The sequence below is a fragment of the Perca fluviatilis genome, chromosome 14 (genome assembly GCF_010015445.1).
Source record: "Perca fluviatilis chromosome 14, GENO_Pfluv_1.0, whole genome shotgun sequence".
In the NCBI taxonomy this organism is placed as follows: domain Eukaryota; kingdom Metazoa; phylum Chordata; class Actinopteri; order Perciformes; family Percidae; genus Perca; species Perca fluviatilis.
The window spans coordinates 18,814,433-18,832,485 of NC_053125.1; the positions used below are offsets into that span (position 1 = coordinate 18,814,433).

Here is an 18,053-nt window from a genome sequence, read left to right on the forward strand (position 1 = left end):
ATTTTTTTTTAGATTAGACTGCTCCTAAATAGAGTGCATCATACACTGGCAGGTGTTCTGGGGAGGCAACCCATTTAGAAAATTGAAAAATAACTACATATATTTTACCAACCATTTTACTTAGAGTGAAATACAGACCAAAAAGAAAAATCTTTATAAAATGCAGCAGAAAACATCAAAAATATTTTTATTTAATGGACTGATGCAGCCATAAAAACATGGAGCGCTGGGTTCGAATCATAGATTCATAGACTTTAAAAAAATAGGGTTTGAACCTATCAATCACATTAAATATTTGATGAAACTGAATGTTAATGGGGTTACAGTTTTAAAACTACAGATAGTAACTTTTACTATCTATATATATGTACATGTAAAAGGTATATATATATATATATATATATATATATATATATACCTTTTACATGTTTAAAATGTGCAAATTTAATTACCTCTTTAATTACCAATTTGAAATGACAGCGTCATCACTTCAGGTCAAAGTTCAGCCAGCTAGCTAACCTGTGGAGGGTTTTGGCGTTAGCTGGAGCTAATCAATGGCGCAGTAAAGAATATTGGATTTTTTTCACTTATAAAATCTCAAAAGGACCTAAAATATCTAGAGAAAAATGAGAATACAGTGCCTAGTTGTAGCACGAGCCGAGCGTGTCTGTGACACAGTTTTAAGAGCCAGGGGAGCATCGGCTTGAGCTAACGTTAACCACATCTGTGACGTTATCGCCCGCCGCTGCTGGTGGATTTGAGAAGTCATGTCGGCCAAACTCCGGCTTTTCAAGGAATAGATAATTTGGGACGGTAAACATTTAAAACGACCATTTCAGCCAGGCTGGTTTTCGAAGTGGCAGTGGCTGCACCATGTATCGGATGAAAGCGTTTTTTTCCCCGGCATCAGTAAGTCCGTCGTGGTAGGCCTATTTCTTTTCCTATGCTGATCAATGACGGGATCTGCTTTTTTTTATATAACTTATATTAAAGTGTGGTTCTAGCTAGTCATTTTCCGTCTTGCATCGTTTGCTTCATTTTAAAGATATTTTATTTTATTATGTCACTAAAAGGTTGTCGACAGGATGTGAAAGTAGCTTAACGTTACTATTAATAACGTGCAAAGGAAAGGAGAGAGAGATTAGCGGCAGCCGGCAGGTAGCGGAGGAAAGTGTGTAAGCGCGTACACAGCAGATACACAGGCATGCGCGCACATTTGCACTGTGTACCCACTGTGTACCCAGCGAAATTATTCCTGCGCGCATCTCTTAATACATCCATGATTGAGGTCTATTAAAGTACTGTGTGATTGTATTGTATTATGTCTCTTATGTCAGGATGGCCGAGCGGTCTAAGGCGCTGCGTAAGTATCTGGATGGATGTGGTGGAGGAAGAAGAAGCCTGGGTGGAGGAGGAAGAGGCTGAAGTCTGAGCCTCCAGTACAGCATTGTGGGGTCATCTGTGATATCAGAGAAGCCCTCATCCTCCTCCAGGTTGTCCTCCATGTTGTGCTCCTCGACTAACTGAGCAGTCTCCTCTGAATCAGGGTGCATGGGCCTGACCAGTCTGCCGGAAGAGATACTGTATCCCAATAAGCTCTCTTGAAACAATAGAGGTAAAGTGCATTATTGTCAGAAGTTTAAACTTAATTTCTGACACGTGTCCAAATCAGTTAATAAATAATAAAATAAATACAAACATTTCAGACATATTTACCAGTGTAACAGGAAGGTGGACAGAAATCTGGGACCATCTTCCTGCTGAACAGCTTCTCGAAATTTTGGTTGACGCAGTGAAGCAGGTCACCTGAGTAGCTGCGTAAAGCAGATGGTCCAGTAGACAGGGCAGCACTACCGCGGTCTTGGTTCCACCTGTGCAGTCCTTCCGGCAGGTACACCTGGAAATTCAGGCTGTTGGCACTGGTCCCTAGAAATACATTATTAAATATTAAATTATGAAATATTCATGGACTATGCCACAGATGAGTCAACATGTCTGATAGACAAAAACCTGGTATGAAGCGGTTGAGGTGTAGATGGAAAGACTCATAACGATGTTGAGCCTCTGGCACATCTGAACTCGGGCAACCACGCACCTCCCTTTGTGAGGCCTGTTTCCCTCACCTGCAGGCCGGGCCCCTGTGCTGGCAAACTTTCTCAGGCGTGTCATCCACTCCAGAGTCTCCCATCGCTTTGTGTGATTTTGCCTAGTTTGGTGACATCAATACAAAAAAAAATATTGTTATATTGTAATAACCATATGAAAAACACAATGGGTGGCATAAGCTACATAGGCTATATTATGTCTGTGTTTGAAACACAGCTCATGAATTAACCAGATTCCCATTATAAATATGTATTCTTAGTGTGTGCTGATAAATATCATTAATTAGAAAGCTAGTTGTATATTTTTTTAGGCAGATAGTCAGAAGACAAGACAAGACAGAGTTAATAGCATAGCCATAATATTAATAATCTAATGAATAATCTGGCATTACATATAATGGATATAATATCTACGTTGTCATTAACTTGTCATACTAGGCCTACATTTATGTCATTTCTTCTCAGAAGAGTTAGAAAGGCCACAATATTGTAAATAATAACACAACTTGAACAGTGTACATACTATTAATACTGTGATTGTGTGACATTAACACTTTTATGGTGATCATTAACCATTAGTGTTAACGTCACACAATCACAGTGATTAACAGTAATGTTATAATAATTAACACTAATGGTAAATGATCACCATAAAGGTATATGTGCAGTTTAGTGTCCCAAATTATTTTCCAAAAACTGAGTGTCCCAAATGATGAGGGTCTTCTTTGAGACAGATTGCCCTAACCCCAAACACCTGTTAAACAGGTGGTTTAGTAGGTTTATAATTACGGACATTGTATGGGGAATTTGGGACACTAAACTGCACGTATACCCACCATAAAAGTGTTAACGTGAAAAATACTGGCATGGTAAAATAGTGGCATTAAACAGAAGTTAGACACCAGCTAACTGTGCACTAACAGTGCAACGTTAACTAATATTAACGTTCACATTAACGTCAAGTTGTATATTCACGTGACAACCATGTTACGTCCTATTCGTTTATACATCTACATTTACAAATTGGGTTTAAATATTCTCCTTCACAGTCAATGTTTTTTGTTGTCAAAACACTCATAACCTAACGTTACCTAAAATCCACCTTTACATTATCAAACTTCGGCAGACGAGACAGAGAGTTTGATAACGTTACGTTTGATAACTAAATTGATATGACAAAATGACAATGCTAAATTACTTCTATACTTAAATATATGATATATACATACAGCACTGTAATAAACACTCACCATTTCGCTTGAGTAGATACGAACGATGGCGGCCTCCTCCGGAAAAACAAATATCGTAGCTTGCTTGGAGCTGGGAAGACGATTCGTCGCTGGATGATGAAGCAATGTTGAAGCCACGAATGTGATTGGTTGTAGAATGTTGAAGCCGTGAACGTCATTGGTTGCGAATGTTAAAACTACGACAGCATTTTTCAACATTAGACAGCCGCTCGGGCGGCTGCTGGTGTCCGAGGCGTGGGTTCGAATCCCACTTCTGATAGAAAACTTTTGAAAAGACAATAACTGTCTTGTCTATCACTGTCTTGTCTGAGATGTGGAGCACGGATTGGACCAATACATTGATTTTGAACATTTGGACCTGTAGTGGCCACTAGATGCCAGTCGAGCACAAATTGCAACCTGTTGAACTTTGAGTAGTTTTGGGGGAAAAGAAAGAATTTGGTGTTTAAAAGTCATAGATTTCAAAGTAAACTTATTGTTATTAATGGTGACATTTTTTGAGAATTAGTTTGACTATTAATATATAAAAAGAAAAAATAGAATTTAACATTTCTCTTTTCATGTTGATTAGGAATCACAGTTTCCTGTTTAAAACACCACATTTGTATTTAGAAAGAAATTTTTATATAATTGAGACACATATGGTCTGTTGTTCTGTGCATGAGAACGTGAACCTTTAGAGGATGTAGGGTATTCAGGATGTAGAATTAAATCAGTCTATCAGACTGATTGAATTCGCTCCATGCCGCTCATGACATTGCATTGCCTGCAGCATCTTTGCCCAGATAGCTAGATAACGGCCTATCTGGCATAGGCCTATTCTTTGGTATTTAATGTTCAAATCCCCACTTTGACCACCTGTTGTGATTTTATTAATTAAAGCAGGCTATTATTGGACAAAGTTTCCCTGTCGCCATGATTCCTTCCTTTCCCATGTCCTAAATGCATATAGGGTGGTAACTTAGTCAGTCTTCCTTCAGTAGGCTAAATGTCACTATAATTAGTCTTTGGGCCCTATCTTGCACTCAGTGCAATTGCCTTTGTACACCGACGCATGTATCATTCCTATTTTGCACCCGACGCACAGCGGACTTTTCCCTCCACAGACGCACGTCGGTAAATTAGGGAATGTGTTTACGCTCCCGGGGGCGGTTCAACGAAAAGAGGAGGCGTGTTCCGGCGCAAACGTTCCCTGGTGCTATTTTGCAGTTTCAGAAAACAATTCCGCCACTGACCAGGAAAAACCTGGTCTAAAGTTAGTAGCGCGTTATTCAGATGCTATTTTAGGGGCGCATGCTTGGCCATAATGTAGCGTGTGCACAACGCGCATACACTTTGCTTCTCTCATCTATACGGATGCAGCAGTTCCCATTTTTGCAAACCATACATAATTATGAGGAAAAATATTACTGAAAATGCACTTCATGTGTTTGGATAGGTCAGGAGGCACTTTACAGTACAGTCCTCAAAAAGTCGCAGCATTCTTTGTGTCTTGTTGTGTTTTACACATTTCCATGAATCATGGATGTGTTCATGACATAAATGAGGAAATATTAGAGGACTTAAGGAGACGTGATGTTGAACTACGGAGGGAATGGACACTCCAGCGGGATCTGGTCCGGGAGTGGCAATGCGCTCCTGGTGGAGCGGGTGGACGGAGATGGAGTGGGGGGAGGAGGAAGGGGCACAACAGGTGCAGGTGGTGCGTTTGGAGGCCCACGCTCCATGGCTGCAGCAATCCTCTCCAGACTTGAGGACAGTACGCCGCGAGGCGCAACACGCCATACCGCGCCCCGCGACAACTTATTACTTTGCCCCCCCACACCCCGACAGGTCCCTCTGGCGTGCGCCAGGCAAATCCGCCGTCATAATAGCAATCCGCCATGGAATAAGCGCGCCTGCTCTTAAAGGGAACGTGAGATGACGCTCTGATTGGTTTATTGCACGTTACGCCCAAACCACACCTAGCTACTTCAGACCAACCCATTTTAGATTTGCGTCGGGCGCAAGAGACCCGCCCACAAAGCTACTTGCGTTTCACGTTTGATACGTTTCAGATCGTTAAAATAGGGCCCTTTGTGTTGTTTCATAAACAAATCCTGCTAGCTCTCTAATCTATCCATCTTTACTTAAGCAGAATTTAAAGACCCAGTTTTAATGAGGAGTTTGCTGACAAAGCAGCTCGCTGCATGAAACACCAGACAACGGCTAATGTTAAGTGACAATTTCACCTTTATTAACATGGTGAAGAATCATTAGTAAAGGTCGGGATGACAGGCTGGAGAAGGTTGTGGTGCTCAGGTGGTGACTGTAAAGAGAGCAACACACTGAGAGAGAAAAGACTCATTAAATCACAAGGACGTCACTGGCATGAATCACAGCAGCTTTTTATCCTTCAGCTGTGCGGGTCCATGTGCATGTTGAAGGTGATTTAAAAAACGATTATTTAAGATGATTAAAAGTGGTTGTTGTCCAATGTTTCTATTGCAGATAAAGACATCTTGCTGCCAATATCATTATTCAAAATTTTGATTTAAGATCTAAAAATCAGGTATTCAAGGTCGCCATCAAACATTGGCATGTTTCAATTTCATTTCTAAATTTTATGAATAACCATGTGCACATTAATGTTAATTCATTACAATGAATAGAGGCACTGTTTATTCGGAGTTGAACTCACATGTACAGTCCTAATGCTGTAAATACTACTAGAGAGCCAAATGTGTATTAATCCGCAGCTGAAAATAGTCCCAACAAATGCACCATTTTTTCCTGTTCGAGTAATGTTTTTAATAAAAACTACAGTGCCCAGCTGTTTTAGGAAATTACTGAGCTTGTTTTAAAAATGTAATATTTTTATTTTAAAATTAAATATTTGATATCCTGGAAGGCAGGTGAATAATTAAATCACAACAATTTACGGAGGAATGTGTCACCCAGAATTTGGTTCCCATGGCAGGTCTGATGTTTCAGAGGTCATGAACTCTGAACACAGATGCTTATAGAGAAATAAAAGCAGCTTTGCCTTTGCTCCAGCTGCTTGAGTGACATTGATCTTGCAGTAGAGAGACAGTGTCGTCCCTTAGAGACCACATGCATGGACAGAGGCTACATTTTCCTCTTTTCACTGCATGAAAAGGGGGGAAAAGTAAATTTTTATATATATATAAGTAAATATTTACATAGAAATTACATTACTTCTTGTTATCAAAAATGCATTTGATAACAAGAAGTAAATCCACATTAGACTGTGATGATTAAAATGTTTTTTGGCCAGAGTAAGGAGAAAGTTCCTCTTTTTGAAATCGAGGCGATGGGGGAGGGTTTAACCAGAAATTCCCACTTGCTTCCTTCATAATACGTTGATTGCTGCTCAGACAGAAAGCTGTTCTTTGTTTGTGCTGGAATGTGCAGCTTAATCTAGTGTATTGCACCAAGGAGCTAAAAACTTGAAAACTGTGCAGACGGCAGGATGTGGTTGCAAGGTGAGGACAGTGCAGCGGCAGGTAAGACTTGACCATTTGGATATAAACTGGTGCTGAGATACTTGTCTTAATTGCATCGTGACTTTAGCAGTTGCAAATATATTTTTCAAAAATATTTCTTTAAACATTGGAGATTCGGTGCATGAAATAGTTCAAAATTCCCTTTTCACGAACAATAAAATGCTTCAATTTTGTACACCTACCAGCGCCTCTAAAGCTCACTAATTAACACATTAAATCCTATTTTATAGAGTCTATGGTTATATCCAATTTGTTTAATTGGTGTAAGAACAATGCATTGTGTTTTTATATAAATTTTTATGTACTGGACTATTTTAGGCTGGATTTGAGAATGGTTTCAATGTTCTCATCTAACTCAGCAAGAAAGTAAATTTTTCCAAACTATTGCTTTACCAACCCAAAGCTCTGTCTGTTGGACAAAGTGAAGCAAAAGACGGAAACTCCTGTGAGTCAGAGGCCACAGAAAGTGAAACATGTTTTTAGGATCCTTCTGTGATTTCACTTCCTGTATTTCTCTCACCAACCTCCTTCAGACGGCCTTACAACATTCCACTTGCAGTCACGTTGACAGGATGTGAGGATGTTTGATCATCTCGCCTCCCAGCTCAGCGTCTTCTCTGGTCTCTGTTGCCACTGCCTGTATAACAATCTGTCTGTTGTATGAAGATGAGATGATTTTCTTTTCCCCACAGAGTCTGACGGAGAGAGTGGTTTATCTTCCGAAGATGAGGGAGACATTCAGGTATCACTGTTAGTGACAGGCAGTAAATTACTGGTTAATTAATGCCTCTTTCTAATGTGCAATGGAGCCAATAAACATGGAAGGAAACGCTGATTATCCTGCTCAAGCACATCCAGTGTTATGTTTCTTTTTTTTCCACACGATTTGGAGGGCCTTCCTTTGGTTAAAAAGTCTTACATTTTTAGTTAGAGAAAGCATTATTTTGCCTTCACATCCCACATTTGTTAAGTAAAAACATTACAATATAAATTTGATTACAGAAAGAAAAGCTTTAAAACAAACCTGATTACATTAACAGGGACAAATGCAATTGTCCCTCAACCATCTGATAATAGAATAAGATGTGAATAAAATCAGATGCATGAATTTGTTGTTATGCGATTGATCTCTTCTGTTTTGCTTGTTTGATTTTTAGTGTGAGATCCTGGAAATTCAGAGGGATGAAGCCAATCAGAGGCTGTCTGAATTGGAGGAAGGTAAGAATAATGTATTCCTTTTCTGTTCCCATTCAGGACCATAAGGGGGGCGGAAACTATCCCAGTATGCATACACTCAAATTCACATCTATCGGCAATGTAAAGTCTCCAGTGCGTGGACAAAAATAAGGACGATAAAACAAATGTAGACATGCACATTTCACACAGAAAGGGCTTAAAATAATCTGACTCAGTTTTAGGTGTGTGATCAAATCTATATTTCTATGACCATGACCATGATGACTAACAACTCTCCTCTTTTCATCCCCAGTCTCCAATCAGCTGTTGAAAGAGATAAACGTGCTGGAGATGCAGTTCCAGATTGAGCGCTCCTGCAGGGAGAGTGCTGAGGCGCTGGCTGTCAAGGTATGTTTTTTTTTTGGTTTTTTTACTACTGGAGTGTTGGTCCTTTCCTATGTCCTTTCCTGATATTATTTATTTACTCTCATTTCCTTTTTTTATTGTATTTCCTTTCTAATCCTTCCCTATGCCTTTTCATTCCTTTACTTCCCTGGCCTGTCCTCTTCTTTGCTATCATCTTTTCTGCACTCTTATCTTATTCACTATATCTCTTTGTCCTTTCCTTTGCTTTTTTTTGTTTCCTTATTATTCCTTTTAGTCCCTTTGGTTTGGTTTCCTTTTCTTTCATTTTCCTTTGCTTTCATTTCATTTTCATTCGTTTCCTTTCCCTATCCTTTTTGTTTTCTTTTGTTTCCATTTGTTTCCTTTTCTTCTCCTGACATATTAAGAAACTGATACCACTTTACGTACTGTACATCCGATGATATACCCAAACCTTACCTTTCATACTAATAGATCAAAATCAAAATAACAAACCTCCAGACTCACCATCATCTACCCTGTTGCCTAGGTGACCAAAGAGAACAAAGTCCTGAAGAGGAAGAGCCAGATGCTGATGCCGTTCATCCCCGAGCTGCCTGAAGACTTGGCTGCCCTGACCTTTGACCCAGAGACTGACCCCCCGGTTAACGGTGATGATGTGGTTGATCTCGGTGAGGAGACGCTGCTGCTGGAGAGTCAAGCCAAGATAGCAGGTTAGACAACACTGCTCAACAAATTTAGAAATCAAACTGGGATAACTGGCATTTTTTTTCTCTGCCCGATAAACCAAATTCAAAAAAATTGCCAAAAATTAACGAGTTCCAGTTTAGCCAATTAGTTGAAGAAACCAAGCTAATGAATTGCAGTATATTGTATTTATTATCAGATCAGTTAGTATTGACATACTTTGCTGTTACTCTTACTTTGATTTGGCAAACCTTATAGGTGAAAAATAAAAAATATAAAAACGTGTTTGTCAGCGCTGCAGGCATCAGTGGACGGTCTGCTGGCTGAGAAGCTGCAACTGGAGCAACAAGTGGAGGATCTGACCAAAGAGCAGGTCCAACTCAGAGAGCAGGTGTGTGTGTGTGTGTGTGTGTGTGTGTGTGTGTGTGTGTTTGTGTGTGTGTGGACTCTGATCACAGACCTTTTCTCTCAGCTAGCTCTGGAGGTCAAGGAGAAAGAGGCCATACTGAGGAAAGTGAGCAAACAGAACAAGACCATGAATAAAATCAAACGCGGTGAGTCCTCATTACATTTGGACTGCAACTAATAATTATTTTCTTTGATGAATCCATCTATATTTCCCCCCCAAATAACAGTAGAGTAGATAGAGATTGACTAATTTATTAAGCAGTAAATCATTCATTCAAAGGTTCATTTTTAATTTCTTAGTCAAAACCATCATAAATGCCACTTAATTTTGTGTGTTTTCTGTGTGTGTGTGTGTGTGTGTGTGTGTGTGTGTGTGTGTGTGTGTGTGTGTGTGCGCGCACAGTCTCCCAGCTTGTCACAGAGGAGTTCACAGAAATGTCTCAGAAGCTGGAGGTGGAGCAGGGCCTACGGCAGCACGCTGAAGTCTTCGCCCACCAGGTGTGAGCGCGTGGCATGCCTGTGTGTGTGTTTGTGTGTGTTTTCTGCACAGCACAAAACATTTTGTCATACATTCACACCTATAGATACTGAGGGTGACAGGTCGTGCTACAGAAAGGGAACAGGAGTGTTAGAACGTTGACCTTCGGGCAGCTACGGTGAACAGACGTCGGACGGGAGGGCGGGAGGGCGAGATGTGCACACACACACACACACACACACACACACACACACACACACACACACACACACACACACACACACACACACACACACACACAAACCCTTTTAGTTGAGGTGGCGGGACAGAAGAAGGGGTCTCCATTCTCTGTTTTCACACCGATGACACTTTGGTCAAATCCAGGCTCTCTGTGTGAGGCAAAGTGTTCACACAAGACAAAAGCAGAAACACACTTGTACACAAGTTGTAAAAAAACCCAATTCACTTAAAATCCACCTACCAAAAAACATACACACACACACACACACACGTACACACATGTGTTTTTGCTGCCCCAGCTGCTCCTATAATGAAGGCCTTTTCTTTCAGAAACATCTCTCTCTTTCCTTCTCTTCCCATTTGGCCCCTCCCTTTCCCATAATTAGTGGTCATCACTGCCGTTAAAGGAGAATAGTGGTCTTTAAGCACAACCTGTCTGTGCCTGACACCTTTATGTTTTGCCGAGCATATAGCAATTGTCGCCTTTGTGCACAGCGTCCTCCATTTACCGGACAGGCACACAATGGGCCGCCTCGCAGGGGTCCTTACCTGTGAAAAGGACCCCCAACTGCTCACACAATTCCTCCCCTTTACTCTCAATTCATGGTAAAAGACCCCCCTGCGCTGAATGCCTCTTGTATGCACTACTATTTGTCTGTTTTCATGTGTTTTGACAACACCAACCATTCACACCTCTCCTCTGTGATGCATGGTGGTATAATGATTGCCTCAAAACAGGAAACAATTTGGAGTTTTTTTGTGTGTGTGTGTGTGTGTGTGTGTGTGTGTCTTTGTCTCTCTTTGTGTGGTTGTGTCTGTGTGTTTGTATGTATGAAATAATTGTGCTAATTGCTGTGTGAAAATTGCTCTCTGCTGAAGGGAGACCTGGGATTAGAGCGGTGTAATTTGCAGCGTGGAGCCTCGTGCTGCATGTGCCAGAACAGAGCTCACCAAACCTGCTGCTTCAGTTTGTCCTACCAGTAAAAACACAGAAATGAAAAACACTTTTTCTCACACTTACTGTTCTCTGATCTGCTCTCATAAAGTGTCCATACAACAATGAACCCAATGTGACCAGAATACGCTGAGATCATGTTTTTTTGTATTCTGCTGAAGACACAATTACAATTAGATTACACACGATAGGTTTCAAGGCTGATTCAGATATTTGTGGGGAGTCAATATATTTAAAATGGGTCCGTTTCTGGCGATAAAATAAATAAATAAATAAATCCAATTAAAACCTCTTTTATTTGTCACGTTTTCAGGCACATTACTTTTGGTCTGCCTTTCATGATTTGACTGGTATTAAATACCTTGTTTTTTTTATTTAGAGGCGAGACCGTCTCCTGAGATACTGAATGTCCTCTTTGAATATGTGTTAATTTGTGTAAGTGTAAGGTTGTGGCAGTATCTTTCTTCTGTTGTCTGCTGTGACTTGATGTGCATGGGAGACCAAACTAGTTTCCCTTTGTGGATTAATAACTTTATCTGATCTAACTGATCAATACCCACATGTTTACCTGTATATACAATATTAAACTTCACACAAGGAAAAGAACAAAATGTATGTTTATAGCACTCTGATTATTTATTAGCTCTAAACCACAATTATCAACTGTAGCTGGCTTATTTATTTGTCACACCGTAGAAGTAAGTATCCAATTTTCTCAGTGAATCAAGGCAAAGCTTGACATTTTTCTTTTTTTTTCTTACAAGCCACTTATCATAATGTGGGAAAGATTATGCTTTGTCTCACAGCTAAATCGTCCCGTTTGCAATGTTACTATTCTTCAATGAAGCCGATGAGTAATTCTAATTCATTGTTCAGTCAATCACCAGTTTGAAAACACTCGTGAATTGTGACAACCTCCTGGGGGAGAAAATGAACAGCCAGCCATTCAGATCTCACTTTATCCTTGCTCTAATTGTGGCTCATTGTCAATAATGGATTTCTTTTCTTTTTTTAGTTTTTTTTTCATAGAAGCAGATAATCAAAAAGATGTCAAAAGGTGAATTTTGGTTTGTCTTGTCAGATATTGGTGCAGCAGAATGCTGCCCACAGAGAGAGCGTGATGCTGACGCAGAGCTCAGAGACCGGCCTGCAGCTGCAGCAGGCGCTGGAACAAATTTCCAACATCAGCACGGCCCTGTGTGACATACAACGCTATTACCAGAACCAGGTGTGGTGAAAGAGAGTGTCATGATACTAGAGCAAAGTTTGTCTGTTCATGTTCTTCATCATGTCCCCTTTTTCTTTCATCCCTGAGTTCAGGTGAAACTGAGTCCGAGCGCTGTGGAAGAGAGCAGCTTCCTCTCTGAGCGGCAGAACCTGAGAGAACAGCTGGAGAAGAGTGAGGAGGAGAGGAAGGCCTTGAAGACTCAGCTGTCTGAAGCTAACAGCACTGTCACGGAGCTCCAGGTGGAAGGTAGCTACTAGTGGGAAAAACATTTCGTAGCACGTGTAATGGGTCAAATGCAATGGCTGAATGTTGAAACTGAAGTGAAATCTCCTCTACCCCCCTTTTGGGTTTCAGTAGCTTATGTCACTTCTTCTAATGTGTGTTTGGTCGTGATCTTGAAAAATATTGTTCAATTAAGAAGATATTAAAGCTTAATTGGAGGCATCATTAATAAGTAGTGGCTGACGCTCGCCTACCCCACCTCAGCTCCATCTCACTGCACAGATTTGGATATCCTGACTTCTCACAGCCCCCTCCTCACAAGATAATGTAAGCATATCTGTGCTTCAAAATATCCTTACTGAAATCTATGAATGACTATCGCAGGCACTCGCAGGCACTAGTTTCTACAAGCTGTGTATTTAAATGCTTCCACGCTGATTCATCTTGTCGTTAATACTGTACTTGTCTCAGGTCTAAAAAGACAGCTTGTGTCTTTCTCTCTGAATGAGCACTTGTTTCATTTAACATGGATCATAATCATTTTGTATTTAATGGGCAAATGTTCTGCTAACTTATGAAACAGATGATGATGGAAATGTTTTGATATCTTCCTTCGTAGTGAAACAGTTACGGGATGCACTGAACCGGGAGGATGAAATTGATGAAACAGAGGAGAAAGCCGCTCCTGCTCCACCTCCACCGCCGCCTCCTCCCCCTCTTCCTCCTCCTCCCCCTGCTGTCACCAAGTATGTTTCATTAAAGCCAGGCGATGGGGAGTTGCAGTGGACAGTCTTAGTTTCACATGACTGTTTGAATACTGTTTCAGAGGCTTTTTACACCCTAGTGACTGCACGTTTTAGAAGTTATGAATTATAAAACACCAGGTCCCCTATGTATGACAATTTGACCCCAGAAATCAATCTCTCTCTCTCTCTCTCTCTCTCTCTCTCTCTCTCTCTCTCTCTCTCTCTCGCTCTCTCTTTCTGTGCCAAGTTCACTTGATTTCCTGAGAAGCAGGAGAAAAGAAAGAGCCAGTAAAGCTGAAAACAGTGAGTCTCACACTTTCATTCAACTGCAACAATGTCCCTTAAAATTCAGGATAAATCTAAAATAATCTTGGATTTTTATGATATTTTCTTTCTGGTTTCTCAAACACAACACTTAATATTCTACTTAAAGGAATACTTTACCCTCAAAATGGTCATTTGTATATGAATTAATCTGCCCATTTTATCTTGGATTCTTGAAGAAATCGTTTTTTCTCGCATGCGGGTGAAGTATTTCTTTAATTTGAATACATATTAAATGCAGTACTTACTTAACAAACACCACAACAATGAGCTCTCAGTCCTAGAGGTTTAAATATGTTATCCATCTCTAATCTTTAAGAAGCAGCACCCTCGTTGGACCTGAAGACGAAAGCGGTGGATGAAATGATGGAGAGAATAAAGAGAGGCATCGTCCTGAGGCCCATGAAGAGAATACAGGTGGACAAATTGTATTCAATTGTAATTCACATTTGTTTGTTTACCATTGAATGTAATGTGTTCGCATTTTAGACATTTATATGACCAGAGGAACTTGTATAAAAATCCAAAGTAAACAATAATTAACTGATAATTAACATCGGCCTTCTCTGCTCACAGGAGGATGACAACTCATGGAAGGTCAGTTAAGCTCATAGTTCCTTTTTGTTTTTATTATAAAGAAGTTGTGACAGTTCCAAAACATTTAAATCTTCTCGCAGGACCAGAGGAGTGAAAACAGAAAGTCAGCTATCGTGGAGTTGAAAGGAATGCTGGTAATTAAACTCACATTGGTGTCGTGAAGGCAAAACACTTGGCCTAAACCTAGAGCGATAAACGGCAACTCAAGCCACTGTGTTTTAAAACACCTTTTCACCATTCTAAACACCAGGACAACATGAAGCGACAGCACCTCCGCAGAGTGCCTTCCAGACGGGGCCGAAATGTTGGGGAAGCAGAGCTCCTGCAGGTGCTCCAGAGGAGGAGGAGAGTCATGGGGGAGAACAGGGACCAAACACAGGGTACGCTGTCCTGTCACGCTGTCCTCTCACTCCTCTGTGTTAAGAATGATGATGCTTTATGTTTTGTCTTTCGTTAAATGGGTTTTTGGTTATTGTTACTATTGTTTATGTATTGTCTAGTCTCTTTTGTGTCCATATAAGTGATCTATTTAGGGGCAGAGGTATGCTGGACATCACAGATAGCTGGACTGTAGTAAACTAAAGGCCTAATAATTCCCTTTAGACTGTATTTGAGCCTATGTGAGAAGCAGAAGCACGGTGATAAGTTTCTCAGTATTAAAGCTATTGGTGAGGTTAGAAATGATGAGAGACATTTTAGTTAGATCTGGGTTGAAAAAAGGAGAAGTTACATATGACAGATATGTGGACAACAAATTCAGTCTCTTTGATAGTGATTCTCTAAAGGTACTGATACAAATGTGACTAGGTCCTAACATGCTGTCAAACCCTGTCTTTTATTTTCATTGTTTTATATTTTTAATGACTTTTTGCTTTTTTTGTAATTGCATTAATATTTACTGATGCTATTTATATATAGTATTACGCTACAGTAATGCACTGTGACATCTGGCATTTAAAAAGTAAAAAGCAAATGCACTAATGTCTTAAAAGGGAAAGATAAGGAGTGAAAAGTAACCATCAGATCACTTCCAGGCTCAACATCTGAACTGCACGTAATGAGTATTTTTGCCTCTGCTATATATATATATATATATATATATATATATATATATATATATATATTCAGAACAAAGTGCTCTGTCATATAACTGTGGTCAGCTGCATCCTTCACTTCTCATTGTCTGTATTTGTGCTTAACCTGAGGTAATCTTTTGATCAGACCCCCGGCCAGGTTCACAGTGCGTCCCAGCAGCAGGAGATGGTCCCTGGGCAGGCGAGAGCGGCAGCGCCCCTGTGCTCCGGAGGCTGAAACAGAATAGAGAGAAGAGAGACTCTCGCGTCAGAGCATCGGCACTGCTCAACAGCCAAGAAAACTGAAAGCAGTTACAGGAAGTCTTATTGTCATTGCCGTTTTATACGATGATGAGTTTGTGGAGTAAACTGCACCTGCAATAAAAAAATTAATAATTTAGTGATAAAGTGATTTCCTTAATGTTTTTTTGTTTGTTTTGACTTGTTGAATTTCCTCTTGGGGATCAATAAAGTATCTATATATAAAGTATCTATCAAAGGAACCAATTATACATTTGCATATGTATTGAATTAATACATGAATGCATTACTTTTGTGATCATTTAAAATAAAATTAAATGTTGATCTTGGTCTCTATTGAAAAGTTAAAATAAAGACTTGTGTTGTAAGCACCTCTGGATCAAATAAGATCAGTGGGTGGTGATGGTGCAGTGGATATGGCACATGCCTTTGGTGTGGGACATGGGGATTACCTCCTCTGTGTCTCCCCTTTTGGGACAATGTGTCTCACTCCAATAAAAGAACTATATATATATATATATATATATCCCTGCGTGTTCGTTAATTTGGTATTACATTGATCCTAAACAAGAGCCAAATAAGACAATAAGATAAAGTAAAATACATTTATTTAATCAGTCAAGCATCAGAGTTACAATACACAGATCTGTGGAATCACAAAGCACGCAGGGACTTAAGTTTCCCTAGCAACAGACAAAAAGCCGGAGTCGGTCCACGTATCTCTAGACTGACCTGGTGAGCCCCGATCTGTTCTTCCCCTCATCTCTTATACTTTCTTTCTTGGGCCCCCTCTTCTCCAGCACAGGGACAGTTATCTTTTCATAACACGCCAGGGTGGGGGCCACTGTGTTATGTCTCATCCTCATATGTTTTCACACGAACCGGTACATTCTGTTCCTGTTTCACTTGTTATTTTTACTCAATGTACTTTGCTTGAGACTCATGACCTTTAAATACTCTATAGTTATGGCTTAAGCTAAACCCGTGCGTCAGAGTTTCCTTTGTTCAGGGAACCACCTGTCCTTCTCTATGATAGCACACAACTTTGTGCAATAAGCATACACCAAAACACACTTGGTCTCTTATGGAAACCTTTTACATTCTTATTATATTTTTTTGAAAATAGTAAGAACATTATTCTTCAGAGATCTGGGTTCAATTCCCACTGCAATACATCAACCAATGTGTCCCTGAGCAAGACACTTCACCCCTTACTTGCTCCAGAGGCGTGCAGCCTCTGATGTATATAGCAATTGTAAGTTGCTTTGGATAAAAGCGTCAGCTAAATGACATGTAATGTAAAACAGTTCTTAATGTCAGTTTTATTCTCCTGGGAGTACCAGACAGGAGGTGTACATTGCAAACAAACAAACCACACATTTGGTGAAATTTTATCAAATGCCTTTTAACCCAGATCTGCTTCAAATAGTCAGTACTTGTTGCATGTCAAAGAAAATGAAATTCATTCAGCCATGTTTAATCCCCAACATCATTCTTTTTGGGTTACTGGGTTTCATCTGATCTAAGTGCAAGTTACAGGATTTTTTATGCTACAGAAAATGGAAAAAAATAGCCTGAGCATTAAAAAACCTTTATTATATTTATACTGTTACCCACTTCACTCCTGAGGTGTCTGTCTTTTAAAGCTCGAACCAGCAGAAGGATGGAGGCTGCCATTTATTTCAGCACATTAAAGCTCTCACACCCAGAGCCCAGAGGTGTTGTTGAGATAAGAGCCTCAGGTGATCTGGGTGCTTCCTCCTGAAAGTATCTTTAAATGCAGAAAGTCGCCTTTTGTTTTCTCACCTCCACACAGATAGTCTATCTATGTGTGTGAATGCATGCATGAATACACTACACCCTCAAATCACACTATATAGCTTCCTTTGTTAAAAGCATCTGAAAAGATGAAGTTACTCTCACCTTTGACTCTGACGCCATTTTAGTGTCTTCACACTGTTTCACATTATATATTTACTTCATTTAGATCTTTTTACTAGAGGCACTGCCTTTTCACTCTCCAGCATACATTTTTTATTGTTTAGCTCCTCAGTCTCAAAGGTGTTAGCTTTTGGGAGGCAGTAATGTATTCTGCCCCCTCAGTGTTATTGAATCAATGCACTGTGTGTGTGTGTGTGTGTGTGTGTGTGTGTGTGTGTGTGTGTGTGTGTGTGTGTGTGTGTGTGTGTGTGTGTGTGTGTGTGTGTGTGTGTGTGTGTGTGTGTGTGTGTGTGTGTGTGTGTGTGTAAGAGAGAGCAGGAGATTTAGATATACAGGTAATGAAAGCGAGAGGAGGTTCTGAAACTGATACTCTATATTTGACTATACTGATAGATAAAGGATGTGTTAATGAGAGACAATAGAGATACTGAGTGAACTTTTGCATTAACAACCAAACTGTGCATCTTTAAAA

The 18,053-nt window shown here is 40.1% G+C and overlaps 1 protein-coding gene across 4 annotated transcripts; it reads left to right on the forward strand.

Annotated features, from left to right (window-relative positions):
- Positions 1-454: 454 nt before the first annotated feature.
- Positions 455-15,787, forward strand: shtn2 (shootin 2). Of its 4 annotated transcripts, XM_039823241.1 has the most exons (18): positions 455-909; positions 1,338-1,615; positions 7,554-7,603; positions 8,019-8,079; positions 8,351-8,445; positions 8,951-9,134; positions 9,402-9,499; positions 9,581-9,662; positions 9,920-10,014; positions 12,271-12,417; positions 12,510-12,663; positions 13,259-13,385; positions 13,633-13,688; positions 14,029-14,126; positions 14,286-14,306; positions 14,387-14,440; positions 14,557-14,686; positions 15,528-15,685. In XM_039823241.1, exons 5-18 carry the CDS (start codon positions 8,389-8,391, stop codon positions 15,683-15,685), a joined length of 1,461 nt encoding a protein of 486 aa, XP_039679175.1. In that variant the 5' UTR covers positions 455-909; positions 1,338-1,615; positions 7,554-7,603; positions 8,019-8,079; positions 8,351-8,388. The 4 variants fall into 4 exon arrangements, with proteins under 4 accessions (XP_039679175.1, XP_039679174.1, XP_039679172.1 ...); XM_039823240.1 differs by lacking the exon at positions 455-909 and having other exon boundaries at positions 1,008-1,615; XM_039823238.1 differs by lacking the exons at positions 455-909; positions 1,338-1,615 and adding an exon at positions 5,386-6,861 and having other exon boundaries at positions 15,528-15,787.
- Positions 15,788-18,053: the final 2,266 nt, after the last annotated feature.

Coding starts and splice junctions, on each gene's coding strand:
- shtn2 (XM_039823238.1), top strand. CDS start 6,828: ATGTGGTTGCAAGGTGAGGACAGTGCAGCGGCAG. Junction 8,080..8,350: donor GCTGTCTGAATTGGAGGAAG/GTAAGAATAATG, acceptor TTTCATCCCCAG/TCTCCAATCAGCTGTTGAAA. Junction 14,687..15,527: donor GAACAGGGACCAAACACAGG/GTACGCTGTCCT, acceptor TCTTTTGATCAG/ACCCCCGGCCAGGTTCACAG.